The following is a 19,582-nucleotide window of genomic DNA, read 5'->3' on the forward strand; positions in this document are numbered from 1 at the left end:
ATTGATTTAATGGCTCCAAGAAAAGGAGGTAGGTTAGTGTCATCCGTTTACATTGCATAGGCAAGGTCATTGCATGCCCATAAAGGTGCTAAGGCTGCAGCTCTCTGCTGAAGTGTATATACACCTTGTAACAAGCATTCATATGGGGAAAGAAGTTTACCTTAGGGGTATGATAGCTTTATAGCTCTTAATGGGTATTCACAGACTTACATAGAGACAGACTGGGAATTGGCTTCAGTCAAGCAGAGAATCCAGTCTGTTTTTTTTCTCTAAAATTTCAGCGTGTCTGCAGGGGAGATAAAGCAGAATTTAAGACCGATAAGATGCTTTCATTTGCTCGGGATATTCTCTGGATAACTGAATGGTCATTGCCTCCAGTATAGCTTGCAATTCTTTTCTACTCCTTCAGTTCTTACAGGGTTGTGTGCTGGGGAACCATGTTGGTGAATAGCTTAAAACATATCTTGTTGGTCTCCCTTAGCCTTTTTGAATCATATTCTCCTGCCTCAATTTAATGTCATTGAGAGTCAGGACAGCCTAAAGGGAATATAGAGGAAATTACTATTCTGCTCCCCCCGTATGTGTGCCACTCTTCCATTTGACCTCACATAAGCCCCACAATGAGAGGAAAAAAAACCTGCAAAGCCAAACTGGGAATATTATTCCTAGCTCAGCCACCCATACACCCAACTTCCAAGGCACAAATACAAACCCAAACATCATATATTGCCCACCACAAAATCCTAACCTAGCCTTTCTCATATATACCCCCAATCTCTGGGGTCCCTCTAAGTGTGAGAAGAACCTCAGGGAGATCTCACTGTGGACTCCTTTCTCCCCCAAATTGAAAATAATCAAGAGGTGGAGGTTGTATTTCAGGTTGGAGAAGGGGAAAAAGTGAGGCAGTTCTTCAGAGGCAGTGTTGCCATGGTAATAGATGCTGTAGAGAAAGACAGGAACATGCAGAGATGACTCTGGAGGCAGAATGTTCTTCAGAGCATACAGCTACTGGATGCACAGGCAATCCTGTGCCTTTAACTAGGACCGAGCCATGTTGTCAAGCCCCTCGATAATATAAGGTACTAGAACTACCAGCATGTATTTTCTGCTTTACCTCCACTGCTGTGCTTCAGAGGCCATTCCCCTCCCTGCAATTGTTCTCACAGCTCAAGGCAGTCAGAACAATTGCAACTATAATCCCAGCTCTTTCAAGCCATTTTATGCCCTGATAACTCTGAGACCTGACACTCAGCTCTCAAGGGCCTAAGAACAAGACAAGACAGAGGCTTAGATCTTTTCTGGCTTATGAATTTGAACTTCTTTTCTCCCATTGTTTGCTGCCCTCCTCTGTGCTGTGTCACTTCAAAGCTGTATTTCTCTGTAATTTTAATGAAATGTATGTTTCTGGTTGTTACACAATTATTACTGAATTATTTTATCAGTTTTTATCAAATAGCATTGTATTTTATTCAGAAAATATGGAAGTTTTGCATAAATTATAGGATTTTATGAAAGGACAAAGGATAAAAATAAGGATGGCCATAATGTCCACTTCCAGCATGTACATGAGACAGTATTGCCTTAAATACATTCCTCCCATCACCTCCAAGATATCAGCTGGATGTACAGCCCTGTTTCAGCCCTGAAATTGAAAGGCTGAGCCATAGGAATCCCTGACAGTATAGTGGTGGATGCTTTGCTGGTTGCTCCAACTTCTGAACAAGTTTCTGCTCCCACCCATTGTTAAGGATTTCTCCCTTACTCTCATTATACTATGCAAAATGCAATATGCCACTATCCTGGACAAGTTTTTCCCCTCTCCTCTAGCAGCTTTCCACTTACTCCATAGATAGTGCCACTTTCCTTTCAGACAGCCAATTGCACGCACACCACAGTTGTTCTGCAGCTACTGAGACAATTGGTCTGTGAATGGCTTCATTAACCAGGGAAGCAGAATGTAATCTGAGTCTCCCAGGATAACCAGAGCAATCTTCATACCATGAATGTCCACAGGGATCTTGGGGGCAAATTTCTTTATTCATTAAGGTCATTAGAGCTGTTTTTTGAAAGGTTCTAGTACTGTGAACCTTTCCAAACGACCATACATCTATGTTTGTAAACCTATCATGGTGACGAGTCAGCCCTTGGAGCACCATGGCAAAATAACCCCTTTCTGTTTATAAACTCTGAACCCTGACTATGAGAGGAGTCAAACTGTAGACCCATGGGTCCCCAATTCAGTTTGCATCCTCAGTGGTGCAAAGTCATCCATAATCTCTTGAGCATTAGCAAGTTTTATTAACCTTGTGCAAAAGTACACTGTGCATCACACATCTTTGTGACCGTGGCCCAGCAAACCTGGGGAGGAAGTTTCACAACCGCGGTGATAAAGCCAAGCCCACCAGAGTTGGAAAAAATCTCTCAATAAAAGGTGTTATGTCACCCATTTTTGTCTCTAATATCCTAGGATTGACTTGGTTACAAAAACACTGCACACAGTAATGGTTCCAACAGTCAAACTCCATGTGCTGAATTAGTTGACTATGAGCTGTAATCTGTAGTGAGAAAAATCCCAGAATGTACATTGCTCAGCAGCAAAGCAAAAGGACTAGGGGATACTCTCCCAAAATGTCATGTCCTTAGTGTGCTCCAAGCCCCTGTTAGGAGTACACAATGATGCAAATTGAAAGGTAAATAGTCATCCCATGAACATGTTCTTAGAATGCCCTTTGTAGATTACTGGCTAGTGCATGTCAACACAGTGCAAATGAAATACCTTGTATAGACAAATCCATTATTAGCATTGCCTCGTATATTTAAATGTTATCCAGTAGATAATATTGACTATATGCCTAAAGAAGATCGTAGACCCTGACTTTAAGGGAGGCCTCCTCTTCATTATAGAGGTTAGCTTTCTGATAAAAGAAGGTAAAGGGCCCAGGGACAGGGAGGAGGAAGGAAAAAACAATGCAATGCCCTTTGCAACTGGCAGATGCACACACCATCAGAAAACACAATCTCTTCATTTCACAGACCAATGCTTAAACCCTTACTACTGTCCTACATTTAAACAAAAATTGTTCAAGCTTTAAAAAAGAACAATATATGTATTTTGGTAGTGCAGAAGAGCCATCTGAGAACTGAACCCCTTTGCGCTAGGTCCTGTGAAAGCACAGAAAAGGCAGTTCTTGCCATGAAGAACTGGCAGCTTAATAGTTTGAGGGGTAGCCAAGTTAGTCTGTAACAGAAAACACTTGAAAAACAACAAATGGACTAGTAGCACCTTAAAGACCAACAAAACATGTAGATGGTTTCATGAGCTTTCTTGGGCGCAACCCACTTCTTCAGATAACTGGAATATTAGAAGTCCAGATCCAAGAATAATCCAATTTATTATTATTATTATCTGGGATTCTAATACTCCAGTCATCTGAAGGAAGTGGGTTGCGCCCAAGAAAGCTCATGAAACCATCTACATGTTTTGTTGGTTAAAGTGCTACTAGTCCATTTGTTGTTTTTTGAAGTTTTGACAGCTTAACGTATCACAGCAAGCGGTATAACAACCATTCTGATGGTCCTGTTCTTGATAGGTTAGAATTATTTGGTTCTGATAAAACAATAAATCCTGTGAGCCAAGGAAAAGGTTGACAACTTTGAATTACAAACTCTTTGGTGATTTCTGACTGATGTTTGATCTTCTGGGTAAGAACCTTTCCTTAACTACGTAGTGTTTTGGCTGCTCCTGGCAACTACTCAAAGGTGTCTACCCAATTCGTTGTTTTTTCCAAATATGTATGTAATTAATGCATATTAAGTTTATGAGATTTTACTGTATGTTTGTTACTGAAGTATGCTGTAAGTTTGGGTATGTCTACACTGCAAAGTTAATTCGAAATAACAGCCGTTATTTCGAATTAACTTTAATAGCGTCTATACATGCAAACCTCTATTTTGAAATTAATTCTAATTTGAAGCTCTTGGGAAATCTCAGTTTAGTGTATAAAGGCTATTGAGTGTCCTCTCCACATGCAGGGAGGAATGGATTAGATAAAAAAACTGGTTAGGCTTCTGAACAAGACACGGTATATTAAGAGGTTGCAAGACTGGAGGATTTGCTGATGCCTTTCTCTGTGTAATTTGTGACTGGCCCAGGGTTCATTCATACAGTCTAGGTGGATGTTGGTTTCCACATGCACATCGCAGTTTCCAGAGAGGTTTTTCTGCAGGTCATTAGCATAGCATTGCAAGAGAAAGCCCAGGTATGAATGTTAAGGGGGGCACAGTGGTATCCTAGTTCCATTTGCACCCCAGGGATCCTCTCACAATGGGTTTAGTATCATCCTCTGAAAATGGGCAGACTTAAGCTCATTCTAATGTTCTCAACAAAGAGGTTCCACAGAGGAGGATTACTCAGAGAATATCCCTACCACTTTAACATTTCATTCTTGTTCAGAACAATTGAATATTAAAAGTAGTTAGATAATGATTTTAATCACCCCCCTTGATACTCATTAAAAGTTTAGGGTGGATTTTATAAGAACTTTTGGTTTGTAAGTATTTTAGGCCACTGTTGTAGTTCTGTAAAGAGGACCACTTTCATTTATATTATGTGAGTTATAATTCTATGAATTCAGATGTGGTTGGTGTTTTTCCTTATGTTTATATAGAAATAGAACAGTGATAGCATAATTTTTTGATTGACTTTTATTGATGGCACTAATTGCCAGATACAGCTCTCTTATGTGTGAATTACTCTTCCAAGGCTGTTTTTAGGCTTATACTTTCATTATTTTTTGTTAACAACAGTACAGATAGTGCTGTGCAAGGAGTTTTTCCAAGTGTTATAAAATGTAACATATTAATGGAAGAAAGGATTTTTGTCATTGACAATAATGTTGATAGTAATTCTCGCTCTACGCTATGAAAAAGAACCTTCAGGTTGCCTATGTCATTTGACTCAGACTTCCCAGGCTCAGTTTCAAGGGCAGTTTAAGTGCAGCATAGGTGTTCAGACTCATCCTGTAGCTGAAGATCTTGACCCTGAGAGGGGGAGGATCCAAGAGTTTGGCTGTAGCGCTAGCCCAAATGCCCTTGCCACAGTGTAACGGTTCCTGAGCCTGAGGCCTGCAAGCCCAAATCTGATGGCATGGACCAGCCATGGATGATTAGACATATCCTCAGACTCTCATGATAGTGGTGTGCTAAGGAGCTTATGAGGTAAATCCTTTAGTCTAATTGGCTGTCTTTAGCATTCACTATATACAGGCATACTGACCATAGTTTTAAAAGAGTTCAGATACTTTCACATACCTGTGAAACAAAGAATTAATTGTGTATTTTAAGACTAAAATAGATGTTAAAAGGACACAATCTAATATTTGTACAGCCCTATGATCCTCTAATTATTTTTCTAATACTTTCAGAATTTTGTAAATAAAATTTCATTCCCTAACAGTTTTGGTCCTTTTCCATCTGGCAGATATTTTACTTTTTTCTCTTTCTAGTAGAGCTTGGAATTAATATTCCTTTTTCTTTTAATATACCATTGTGGGCTATATCCCTATGTAAGCCAAATTCTGTAGGCCAAATTGGCTTATGGAGTTGCACCTACTTACTCTAGGACACAGTGAGGTTCTGTGTTAATCTCCTGAGCCTGAAGCTCAGAAGACATTTCCTATCAAGTTAACTTTCACTGAGATGTTCTATTTTGGGTCTAAATCATTATTTCTGATTTACTCTTAGATTTCTTCCCCCACGCTGCCTAATGCACTCTATTTTGAGAGATGATTTATTTAGCCGACACACTTCATCAGTTTTTGTGCCATTAGTTGTACAGCACATATCACATTGTGTGAAGGCATCTTTTAACTGATACAGGAAAAATGTATTCATGCTATATTTAAATTGTATTTTTCAGCTCTTCTTCAAGTGACAATTTCACTCAGCAAGGTAGAGCTTAGTGTGGGTGAATCCAAATTCTTCACGTGCACAGGTATGTATTTCATTTTGTCTCCAGGTATGTTATACTAAATTTTCAGATCAATCCTTTACATAGTTTGAATGTTATTAATTGGCTTAGGAATATTTACATATAAAACATATTGTTTCAATATTTGCATTGCATTCTGACTGCTTGCATGTTGTGATAAACAGCAGGTCCTGCTTGGCTTCACATAATGCATGCTTTCAGTCTACAGACTGTTGATTTTAAATGCCAAATAGAGTAAATCACTTATTTTGAAATTGATTCCATTAGTATAAATTATTTATGTATGTTAATTTTTGTTCTATTTAAATAATTTTACTAGTCTAAACACTAAGACTGGAATGAATATATAAGATCATAATTGAATCATTTTTGGTTAATAACTAATGAATAAATTAGGCATAGCATGCTGCACATGAGTGACTGTTTCAGTGTCCAGTAAACCATAGGTAACTTGAAAAGTAAGAATTAATTTTTCTCACAAAATCAACTTTTTCTAGTTAGGGGACATTTTAGCAGTACTTAATAAACTGTGTCAGAGAGTTTATTTCTTGAACAGATGACCTGAACTTGAAAAGTACTGAAAACATTTCATGTATCAAAGATGCCCTCAGGTGGGCTTTGATAGGGGTCCATTTTATTGTTGCCAATTGAAGATGTATATAGAAATGTTAGGGGTGTTAGTGTGGAGATGTCAGGTTAAATCTTGGCCCCTTTTGAGTCAATGGGAGTTTTGCCAGGCTTCACTCTGTGGTGCTGAGATAGTTTTAATATGCTACTGACATTCAGCTCGAAGGATGGATATTCTTGCCTCACTGAAGTCAGTGGAAAATTACTACTGATTTGAAAAAAGGTCAGGATTTCACTATTTTTCTGTCTTTTCTTCTACAATTGGTGAGGTCCAAGGTCTTGACCAGTGCAAGGCTGACATTTCTGTATAGGTAGGATAATTCCTTTATTATGACCGGGAATGGAGTTATTATTCTACTATTCATTGATTTTGTTTTTAAGAAATTGGGAAAACTAGCGTTTTTTTAAAGTGTGTAATAAATCAGATTAGTGACTGATCTATACTGCCTCTCTCAAGATGAGACCAGTAATTTTTGTCAGAGGTAATTTTTGATAGAATATCAAATGTCTATTTAGAGTTATGCAATCAATGCAGTCATAATGGTCATAATTATCCATGCATCAATAGGAGAATATTCATTTTAGTATTGTCAATATACATAATCAATAGTCTGTAAATGGTGTTTCAGATTTCTTTGTGGTATTAGCAGAACTGCCGGATCATTTAAGTGTTATTAGGTAAGGGTTAATTATTCTTTTCAAATGACTCATCAGCAGATTGATTCATATTGCGCAAAATACATGACCTTGTAAGTCTTGTTAGCAAAAACTACCTAGAACTCTATACAGTCAAAAGCTGAGGTTCAGATTAGGATCCTGTGTTGGTTCAGATTGATCCTGTGTTTTATTTTCCCACTCCTGTCTCACTGGAGGACAGGTCACGTTTGTTGGCATATCCTCCTGTCCGGATCACAAAAGTCCACTGAACCTTGTTGAACTCTCAGCTGTAACTGCTCATTGGGGCATGCAACCTCTTTGGACTTTCCACAGCTGATTGTCAATCACTAGGAGAAACCAGTCCCCATGGCCAGAGGTCAAGGAGGTTTTTCACATGCTTGAGAGACTTGCTGATATCATTCTCATAATCCACTGAGGGAAAGAATGATCCCAGGCTACCTTTCCTTAGTTGATGTCATGTAGATGTTATAGAGAAAACTCTGCAGAGAACTATCCCTCTCCACCTTAGGATTTTATTTTAATTCCAAGTCAGGAGCTAGTGTATGCAGAATGCAGTAGTACCAAGTTTTTATATTGAATCTGGCCCATTTTTTTCTGCATATCTAGCAAATACTTAGACAGGGTGGGCAAATTCCAGCCCGCAGACCATATCTGATCTGCAGGTTAATCCCTGTAGGGTCTCCACCTCCATGTTTACCTGCACCTCCACAGGTATTGGAGGTTTGCAGCTCTCGTTGGCCACGAATCACCATTTGCCAGCCAATGTGAGTGGTGCTAAGCAGTGTCCCAGTCCACAATGCTTCCTGTCACTCACATTGGCTGCAAATGGGGATTTGCAGCCAACCAGTGCTGTGATCATCCGATACTTGCAGAGCTGCAGGTAAACATAGCAGTAGCAGCCTGCCAGAGACTAACCCTTTGGGCTGCCTTTTTTTATTGCCCACCCCTATACTTATATCTGGGGGAATTTATGCTAACCAGTTTGGGCTGCAATGTATTAAAATAGTAAGTTTAAAAAAAGCAAAAGAGAAAAAATAACTTCAACCAGCTGGAAATTAGAGCATTCTTAAAAGCATGATACAGGCCAAGTCTAAACTTGGTGGGTTGAAACTCCAGCTATGAGAATAGTGTAGCTGAAGTCAATGTACCTTAAATTGAATTTCTGTGGTGTTTCCATTATAGTAGGTGAATGGGAGTAACTCTCCCATTGACTTCCCTTAGTCTTTATTACCCCGTGGAGGAGTACCAGGGTCAATGGGGATTCCATCAGCGGTCAATTTAGTGGGTCCTTACTAGACCCACTAAATCGAGCCCCAGAAGGTCAATCTCCAAATAAATATAGACAAGGCCATAGTTTTAAGGACTCTTTTTTGAATATATGCCAGTGATTGCTCACCAGTTCCTAGCTCACTTAAAAACTGTAGTCTAATGGCAATTTAAAACTAGAGTGAAATGCACATATTTACTCTTGCAGATAAATATTTAAGTATTTGTATGTATGTATAATGTGTAATCTACTTACAGTTTTGGATTTCATTTTTGTTTCATTCAAAAATTTGGCCAAAACCATTTGTTCTCTACACAATTATTAAAAAGAAAAACTAGCAAAATGAAGCTGTGATCCTTGTTCTTAATCTTTTTTTCTTTCTATAAATATTGCTATCATGACTACACAACATAATATTTTGACCCATAACCAAAACTTTGCTTTTGGTTCAAATAAAATACAGCGAGAACATATATTTTTGAGAAATATCAATAGAACTGGTCAAAAAAGCTGACATTTTTTGGTTTTGTACATCTTTTTTGAAATGTGAAGATAGGGTGGGACCAAAAAGGACAAACATGTTAGTACTTGCACATTAGACTATGTTGTGGTGCAGAAAAATGCTCTGATTTTGGACTTTGAATTTTGTTGAAAAGTTGTTTGGATTTTGGGCAAAGGTATGATCCAAATATTTTTTTCTAAAATATCCACAAATGCCCCAAATAGTTACTAGACAGTGTGGACCTTTTGATGATAACCAGTTCAGTGGGATATATATTTTTTCCTACTTCTTATTAATATCTCAACATTTTAAATTATGGCCCTCATACTAGCCCACTTTTCTTTTGTCTTTCTAATAACTGTTGTCCCCCCTACTGACAAGGTAAGCTGAGAAAGAACGCAACTGTAATGTTTTAGTGTCTATCTGAACCTTACTGTTAATACTGCTTTTTGTAGCAATTGGTGAGCCAGACAGTATAGACTGGTACAATCCGCAAGGAGAGAAGATTGCTTCTAATCAAAGAGTGGTGATTCAAAAAGAAGGTGTTAGATCACGGCTAACTATTTACAATGCAAATGTAGAAGATGCTGGGATATATCGCTGTCAAGCAACTGATGCAAAAGGACAGACTCAAGAAGCTACTGTCGTTCTGGAAATTTATCGTAAGTGAAACATACAAGAAAAAATAAAAATAAAAAAGAGGATCATTTTGAATTCCATTTGTATTCAGAAAATTAACATTAAATAAATATGTACCTCTTCTCTATATATCTCACTTTAGGAGCAATAGATAATATTAATCCAATATGATATAGCACCACTAACCAGATCTCTTAAAATGCAGAGTCTTATCATAAGGATGTACTTTAGATATCTTGTTTATGAAAACAACATAGTGTGAGTACATGTGTGTGGGAGAGAAAGAAGTGCACCAAAATTTTCTTTCAATTCAAACTTTGCATTGAGTTAGAGTGCAAGATACAAGATATATTTTTAAAACAGTTTACAATGAAATGGTTTTTATCGTTTTATGCTCTTGGCTGCATAAGGGATGTGTGTAACATAAAATCCTAATATAATGATGTATAAATCTTTAAGTCACCAAAGTAATATTATTTTGAAAATAGAGTTAAACAGTTAATGGAGGATAATTTTCTCAAATGTAAATATGCTGCATTGTGCAACATGAATATATAAAAGCATCTTACAGAAACTTTATCAAAGTGTAACTAAAATCACTTTAAAACATATGGAATTCTGTGTCAATTAGATATATGTATCATTCAAATTGAATAACACAGAACAGGCTTAAGGCTAACAAAAAACAGTAAGAAGTGGACATACTGAAGCCGTGGTATTTAATCTGAATTTCTTATTTATTTAAATGGTGACTTTTGCCTATATATTCATGACCGGATATAGTTCATAGTCATGTCAAGACTTATAACTGACATGTGAGAGGTAAATGCAAAATAAAATATTAAAGTACTGGAGCTTTAAAGTTACAGCAGATTCAAAATGATAGTTAAATTAAAAAATAAATTTAATTGATAAAACCACCATTCAGGCTAATAATGACAGTTACATGACAGTAGCAAAGTTGGTAGCAAAGTTGGTAGTTCAAAGAAAGGATTTCATATTCTGTAAAAGTCATCGTTTTTATGCTTAAAGCTGCCAGTCAGTATACAGGTTGACTACTGTACAAGGTAGAAATCCTTTGAAATCTGTCAGGAAGAGACATAGTAATTCTTTTTTTAAAATAGTTCTCAAGATGGAACAAAAGAAATCATAGAAAGCTGGGCACAAGATGTGAAGTTTGACAGAAATTTAACTGAAATCTAGCACATTTCCTTTTGGGTCTGATTCTGAGTTGATTGAAGTCAGTGGCAGTATTTGCATTGATTTCGATGAACATTGGATGACTTCGTTAGTATCATCTTCCTGATAGCAATTCATTCTATGGGTAGCACATGTACGGTTTACCACACTTCTCACAGCTCCGAAAATGGAACAGGGACAGATAAGGAGAAGGCAGCCCTACAGCTCTGCCCTCTGTCTTTTATGGAGTCAATGAACTAGAGATAATGCACTGGAGGAAAGCATTCTGCTCCATCTACATATGTCCATGTGCAATGAGTTGTGGAGAGAGAGGATGTTCCACTGAGAAGTGGTTCCACTAGAGCTCCTCTTATGTCTGAACATTTCCAGACTGGTTCCTAAAGATAGTGGCACATTAAAAGCCACAGTGTGGACGTTGAGCTATTTTGTAATAATAGCTAAAATTACGCAACCCTTATACATACAACTTAAATACTTACACATGGTTTTATCAAGACAAGACCAGGAATTAAAAATCTGACCTCCCTATGATAATATTGGCTAAAAGTACCACGTTTTTTACATAATTGGGTTTATATTATTTACCTTTTGGGGTTTGAGCCAGTGGCTCTTGTCAGGCTTTTCTCCACAAACTTGATAGATAAAAAGTACCCAACCCCTCACCACTCCTTCCTCATGAAAACTGAAATTCATTACGTGCCTTTGGCAGCCAGGGCTTGAAGAAAAACTAATGGAGTCAATAGGATTTCTCACCTGAATACATACTCACAATATGAGTAAGAATTCTACAGTTGAGTCCAAAAATGTTGAAAGCAAGATGAAAGGAAGAAAATATATTCAAACAGTAGATATTACTTCAAAGACTTTTACGACACTGTTCCACATGACATCATCATTAATAGACTAGGGACATGTGGTCTAGATGAAATTACTATAATATGGATGTATAACTAGTAGAAATTCCATACTCAAAGACTAAATATTAATGGGTTGCTATCTAATTGGGAGGGAATATCTAATAGGGTCCTCCATGTGTCTGACCCTATTCTATAATTTCATTAATTACTTGAATAATCATAGTACCCATATAAAATTTCTGGTTGACATCAAGATGGGAGGGATTGCGAACACTTTGGCTATGTCTAGACTGCAAGCCTCTTTCGAAAAAGAGCATCTAGACTGCAAGCAGTACTTTCGAAAAAGCAAGCCGCTTTTTCAAAAGAAAGCACCCAGGCAGTCTGGATGCTCTCTTTCGAAAAAGCCCTGTTTGCATTCAAGAGCACTTTCGAAAAAAGGCGTTCTTCCTCGTGAAATGAGGTTTTCCGCCGTCGAAAGAAAAGCCGCATTCTTTCGATTTAATTTTGAAAGAACGCGGCTGTAGTCTAGACGCAGGTGAAGTTTTTTCAAAAAAGGCTACTTTTTTCAAAAAAAAACCTTGAGTCTGGACACAGCCTTGGAGGACAGAATTAGAATTCAAAATTGTCTTGATTAATTGGAGAATTGGTCTGAAATCAACAAGATGAAGTACAATAAAGAGAAGTGCAAAATACTACATTTGGGAGGGAGAATTCAAATGCACAAATAGGAATTGGAGAATAACTATGCAGTAGGACTAGGAGACAACAGTATATGACGCATTTGCAAAAAAAAAAAAAAAAGCTAATATCATTCAGTGGTATATTAACAGCAATGTTATACTTAATATAAGGGAAGTAATTTTCCCCTCTGCTTGGCACACTTGGGGTCTCTGCTGCAATATTACATTCAGTTTTCAGCACTGTGCTTTAAGGCAGGCAAAGGTGGATAAATTGGGGAGAGTCCAAAGAAGAGCAACAAAATATTTTAAACGAGGTTTATAAAACCTGGTCTGTGAGGAAAGGTTAACAAACCCGGGCATGTTTACTCCTGGGAAAAGTACATTGGTGGGGAACCTGATAAATATTCCAATATGTTAAGGACTATTATAAAGGAGTTGGTACCAGTTGTACTTCATGTCCACAGAAGGTAGAAGTAATGGAGTTAGCAGCAAAGGAGATTACTTTAGTTACTAGGAACTTCATTCTAATTGTAAGGATAGTTTTTGGAATTGATTATGAAGAAGATTGGGAAATCTCTCTCATTGGTGGTTTTAAAAAATATGTCAGAAATGATCTAGTATACCTGATCTTGCCTAACAGGTGGTGGTGGTGGAATGGACTAGATAATCTCTTGAGGTCCCTTGAAGCCCTACATTTCTACAATTTTAAGACACCATGGAATCATTTCTCAAAGGAAAGAGTGGAATTTTAATTACCAGGAACATTCATGCCTAGTCTAGCTAAAGCCATAGAAAATTCACTAGAACAGTCCTGTACTGCACTCACAGGAAAAATGAACTAATTTTCACATCTCTAATTTCTAAGATTTGATGTTCAAAGTAACTGTAGGTGTAGTTGGGTTGCTAAGCAAAACAGGAAAAGCTTGTTAAACTTAGCTTTCCTTTTTTTTAGAGAAACTCACTTTCCAAGACATCATAACCCCACAAGAATTCAGACAAGGAGAAGATGCTGAAGTGGTTTGCCGTGTTACTAGTTCACCTGCACCTGTTGTCAGCTGGTTATATCGAAATGAGGAGGTCACAACGATTGCTGACAGTTAGTATTTTGGTAACTCTTTAAATTATATGTTCTAATTTCTTTGAAAATATTATTTTAATATATATATATGTCTCAAAAATATAATGCTAGATATCAGTGAAAATTTCCTAAAGGTAAATTTTAATTTTACCTATGGATGCGGTGAATTCTCTATCTCTATAGTGCAACAAAATAATTGTATACTTCACAATGCACATAAAACATTTTTGGAGAGCTATCTATCTGCCTGCCTATTTGCCACAGCTTTTGCACTAAATGTGTTAAAAAGGAAGGTTGAGTTTGTACATCCTTCATGTTGGTGGCTGAGATGTATGTTTTTTCCCATATATTTAATTAAAAATGAAATGAAAATTTATTTAGTACAGTGAAAGCATGGAACTGTAGCATTACTAAAGTATGATTACAACCAAAGAAGAACAAATTTCATAAATCTATTTGGGTTCTTATTATAAAATCATGTGTGATCTTATGTCGGTGCTGAAAAATCACTTATACATTTTGGATGCTTTCAGATTACTGTGTAACCTCTATGATTCCAAGGCGGACCTTTAATTGGGTTTGCTACTTACATACTGGCTACGTCTACACTGGCCCCTTCTCCGGAAGAGGCATGCTAATTTACAACTTTGGAATAGGGAAATCCGCAGGGGATTTAAATATCCCCCGCGGGATTTAAATAAACATGGCCACCGCTTTTTTTCCGGCTTGGGGAAAAGCCGGAAAAGAGCGTCTAGACTGGTGCGATCCTCCGGAATAAAGCCCTTTTCCAGAGGATCTCTTATTCCTATTCAAAGTAGGATTCAAAGTATCCAAAGAGATCTTCTGGAAAAAACTTTTTTTGAAAGAGCGTCCTCACCACAAAAGCACAACAAAAAAGAGATGTGCTTTTTCGAAAGATAGCATCTAATCAATGTGGATGCTATCTCACATTTAAGTTGTGATTAGTATGGATGGAGTGGCCACCAAGGCACCTGTGCTTTTTCCTGGAGGCCTCTTCTTTCGAAATAACTCCCTCTTCTTTGTCCAAAAAATCTTTCAGAAAAAGACTTCTTCCTTGTAGAAAGAGGTTTAGCACTGTCCAAAAAACCAACCCTCTGTTCTTTCAACTTTCTGTGAAAAGAACACAGTAGTAGTGAGGACATAAGTAGTTTTTCTGGAAAAAATCTGCAGTGTAGAAATACCCACAGTATCACCTGGACATATCTCCTTGATTATTCCTCAGTAACCAATGGATAATTATCCCTATAGTATAATACCTAAATTCATCAAATATTATGTATACGAAAAGATAAGTTTATTATAGAAATAAATGTGCACTCTTTTGTGTTGGTTTTTATTAATAGAAAATGTAAAGTGTAGAGTGATTTGACATCTGCATATGAAATGGTAATTTCCAGTTATATTATGCAAAATATTATTTTTATTTTACATTAGGAAGCAGCTTCCCGTTAAAACCTTTTTAACACCTGTATTGTGGAGAGAGCCACAGTGATTGGCTTTTTAGTTATAAAGAAAATATGTTTTCGCTGTACGTGGCAAAGTGAATAAGCTCTATGACGTGAGTTAAAACAATTAGCTATGACTATGAAGGATGTACAAAGTCTTAGAGATTCCAAATGCTTGTATGCACTCTCCACGCAGGAAAGTGAGATGGTAACCAGAAAAGAAAGTTCTTCATTGAATCAGAAGTGAATATTTAAAGAATGATTCCTCAGTGAAATGTAGAGCTGAAGTCCTATTTCTAAATTAGCTTTACTTGTCCATGCAGGGTGATAGTCTTAGACAGCTGTTCAATCCCCAAGACATATAGTCTTTCTCCTGCTCATCTATGAAGAGAAGGAATGAGTGACAAAGGGATCAGCTATCCATCATTCTTTGACCAGGGAAATAAAATAAAATTACTAGGGAGACCATGACCTCGGAAAATAGTCCACAAGAGATTCTTTCTTGACTTGATGCTGTATCCTTGAAGTTTGATGTAACAGCTCCATAGTTGAATGGAATGTAGAACTCTCTGAGCACATTCTGTAGAGTACCTATAATGTCAGTCTCAAAAGCTTAATTGTCATGAATTACAGTGTGATTGTGTAGGCAGCAGGAGACTGGTACTGGTGATGCAGGTGGCCTGCAATGTTTTTATATCAAATGTTGTTCGGTTCACAATGTCCGCAATTTACTGTATAGTGCCTATTACAAATACAGCAAGGTTAAATGGAGCTATATAGATCTCTTAAACAGGTGGCAGTCAGCCACAAGACAAACAAGCTACCAAGGCTAGCGTGAACATGTCCTGCACAAATTATTCTATTCACCATTGCAATGTTCGCATTTCATAAGTCTGTCATTTGTACAGTTACAACTTGCTGGAAATGGCATTGTTGTATGGTTTAGAATTACTGTATGTAAATAGTGTTTTGGTCTACTACATACACCAACATGAAAAACCTAACTTGCACATTCGTGATATTGTGATCTTTATATAACATGTGCAAGAAAATCTGAAATTTGCAACTTGTTTCATGTGGGTGGAGACCTACTACAATCAGGAAGTTCTTTGAGGTCTGCCCATACATAATAATAAGTTGCAGAATTGTATATAAGTGATGTTGTATTGGAGGAAATACTACCCATATTGCAGTCACTGTCAGTGTTATCATTAATTTAAATAGAACCAAGATTTCACTCATTAACTTTATCTAGAAAAGCAAGATTCTCATTTTCGTTGGTCATTGGAAACAACTGAGTATTGTATAAGGGAGACTGCATTTACTATATTTTCTTTAAAAATAGCACAGTATTTAATATTTGGTTTAATGTACTACATGTATATTGTGCTTCTATTGACACCGCAGTAACAATTCTGTAGCAAAAATACACAGAACAACAACAGAATTTCTATTTTATATTGAAAAAAACCATATCTGATGTTAAACAAAAAATAAATCAATGCACTCTAGGGTGGAATAACTTAATTTATGATCTTCAGGGGGTAGCCGAGTGAGTCTGTTACAGAAAAAAACAGCAAGAAAATGGTCTGGAAGCACTTTATAGACTAACAAAACATGCAGATGATATCATGACCTTTCGTTTTGTTGATGGAACCATTTGATCTGGTCAGATGTGATTATTAATCTTAATTTAAATTAGTATTCCAAACACTTTTAATTTACTGATACCACTTTATTCTTTACATAACTTTCTAGATCGATTTGCAATGTTAGCAAATAACAATCTCCAGATTCTTAATATCAATAAAAGTGATGAAGGAATATATAGATGTGAAGGAAGAGTGGAAGCTAGAGGAGAAATCGACTTTCGGGATATTACTGTTATTGTGAACGGTAAGATGTAAAATGATGTTTCTGAAGTTGAAATCAGAACATGCTTTCATCAGTTATACAGCCGGTCCCCGACTTACGAATGAGTCATACCAAACACTAGGTCGTAACTTGATCTGTTTGTAAGTCAGATTACATTCACTTATGTATGGTCGTGCTGTTCGTAGGTGCGGATTTTGTTCATAACTCGGGTTCCAGCTATATAGGGCGTTGGTTGTAAATACGAACAGTCGTAAGTCAATGTGTTCGTAACTTGGGGACTGGTGTAATAACAATATATTAACCAGGTTTATCACTGTCTAAGCTTTCTTAATTAGGCCATTTATGGCAATATCAACCCCATACCATAAAAGTTGCATTTTTCAAAAAAATAAAATTTGAGTTGTTCGCTGTTTACAATTTATATATTAGGAGGTTTACATTATGTGGGATTTTATGTTTAATAAGTATATAGTTAAGGAGATTTCATATCTTCTTTAATGGTATAAATGTATGTAAATGTTATGTGCAAATATAGTTGTTTGGCTATATCCTGTGAAGGATGTATATATTTTAATCAACCCAAGATTAGAGTTCAGATCATAACATGCATTTGCTTAGGTATACATGTTACAGTACTTGTCAGAGGTTGTTATAAACCACTTCATTTTATATAGTTATTCAGGTTAAGTGTAGCACTATTGTTTATGGATTGTGTATTTAAAATCTGGTTAAACACCGTGGCAATATTTTTTAACTGTAGGACTACAGTTGAATTAACTGGATATGACACTGACCATTGCCATTATTTAAGTCATTATACATTTTGAAAAAATATAAAATCTTTTGAGGAATATGAAAGTACAGGCATAAAACTGAGTATGTCGGTTGACCTTGGAGTTAGTTTGTGTCAGCACAATAAAACGTAAGTAAATGGGTCTTTATTCATGTGTTGGCCAGCAAAGTTCCATCTCACTTAGGTTTTTCTGTTGTACTAGCTCCTAAGTTTCTGAGTGCCATTTCTAATATCTAATGCTTTGTTTCTCAATTGCCCTGTCCTGCAAATCCTTACTCACTTGAGTAACAGACTACTGAAGTCTGGATTGTTTGTATGAGTAAAAGTTACTCATTGCAAAGGCATTCCTTAAATCCATAGCTATAAACAAGAGCTGTGATATTTACAGAAATACATTGTTAGATTGTTATTGATTGTGCACAGAAAGGGAGTGGGGGAGAGGGCAGAAGAATGTGCTATGCACCATGAGAAAGTATAGGAGTTCTTGTATAGTGGGGAAAATTCTTCCTTTTGTTTCCTCTTTAAGAAATGCTTCTGAATCCTAGCTATATGCAATTCACATAGTCTATCTCAGCAGTGGGCAACCAAAGCTAGTGAATGGCCCACATGAGTAACCCTCCTTCATCTTAGTGGACCACAAGATTGTTGTAAACAGGATGATTTCCTGAGATAGGAACAGAGGGCCACACACAGCCCATTGGGATTCTATGTATGGTTCCCAAGACATTCTGCTGGTTTCCATTCATATACCTAGAATTTGCAGGGTGTGCCAGTTGAACTGTAGCAGTGCTTTGATTGGATGCAGGGGGAACTAATGGCTCTCACAGTCAATGTTGTGTGCAATCCACATGCACATGCACCTCACTTGCACCTCACTTTATGTGCCCTTGGTTTACATGCATGTCACTTCAGTAATACCAGTGGGGGGGGGGAGGGGACTCTGTATGAATGGAAACCAGCAGAATGTCTTGGGAACCATACATAGAACCCCAATGGGCTGTGTGTGGTCCTCTGGTCACAGGTTTCCCACCACTAGTCTAGCTTATGGTATGTACTGTATCACATTTCTATGTACATCTTTCTTTGAGCCAGGATGCGTGATTCTCAATTGACATAGATATATCTGGGATAGCTCGGCTTGAATAAGTGCACTAAAAGTAGCAGCGTAGCTGGGATTGCAGGGGAATGGCTTCATCTAGCTTTCTAAATACATAAACACCCACCCCATGCCCTCTACAAAAACACACACAGGTACCTAGTTGAAGCAATCGCCTGTGTTTCCAGGCTACACTTTTGTTTGTTTGTTTGTTTGTTTGTTTGTTTGTTTGTTTGTTAGCAGGCTAGCACAGGTAAGTGTATACGAGCTGGGAAGCACACAAATACAGATCAAATACAAACAAATTCTCTATGACTGGGTTTCTCATACTTTTTTTTAAAAAAAAATCCTTTACTATGATATATAAAAAGGGTATTTTGAAGAGAATAAAAAAGCTTTGGAGCATATAATGCATTGAATGCTTCTGGTATCCTTGAATGTTTCACAAAGTGAATGAGATAAAATGCTATTAGTCCAGTTACTGTGTACAGAAAAAGAGCAACCATTACACAGTGAATTCACCCACAGCATGGACATTTGAACCGTTGGCTTACCTCCTTCTCATTTTGAAGAGTGCTGTGGGATCTTTCACTTAAAACTGGACTTAAAAAGAGACAGAGGAAGGCTGTGTTTGGCACAATGTATTGTATTAAAAATGGTAGGCCAAATTCTAACCTGGTGTGAGTTTATGATGTCAATAGAGTTGCACCACTTCACATCAGTCTGAATCTGACTTTACATCTTTTATCAGTGAACACTTCTAGCTTTGAACTCAGTGTCATGATCTAAAGGCAAAAAGAATTACCAACTGAGCAATGCTAAAAGCATTTCACAT

General features: G+C 37.1%; 1 protein-coding gene across 2 annotated transcripts in view; it reads left to right on the forward strand.

Annotated features, from left to right (window-relative positions):
- NCAM2 (neural cell adhesion molecule 2) overlaps positions 1-19,582 on the forward strand; it is a 545,555-nt gene that overhangs the window by 277,198 nt on the left and 248,775 nt on the right. For both annotated transcript variants that reach the window (XM_075910051.2, XM_006128839.5), the window contains exons 2-5: positions 5,918-5,992; positions 9,519-9,725; positions 13,392-13,535; positions 16,742-16,879. In XM_075910051.2, coding sequence (XP_075766166.1) covers positions 5,918-5,992; positions 9,519-9,725; positions 13,392-13,535; positions 16,742-16,879 — 564 coding nt within the window. The remainder of the gene's footprint in view (positions 1-5,917; positions 5,993-9,518; positions 9,726-13,391; positions 13,536-16,741; positions 16,880-19,582) is intronic.

Source organism: Pelodiscus sinensis, chromosome 1 (assembly GCF_052426305.1).
Source record: "Pelodiscus sinensis isolate ZL-2025 chromosome 1, ASM5242630v1, whole genome shotgun sequence".
Taxonomy (NCBI): domain Eukaryota; kingdom Metazoa; phylum Chordata; order Testudines; family Trionychidae; genus Pelodiscus; species Pelodiscus sinensis.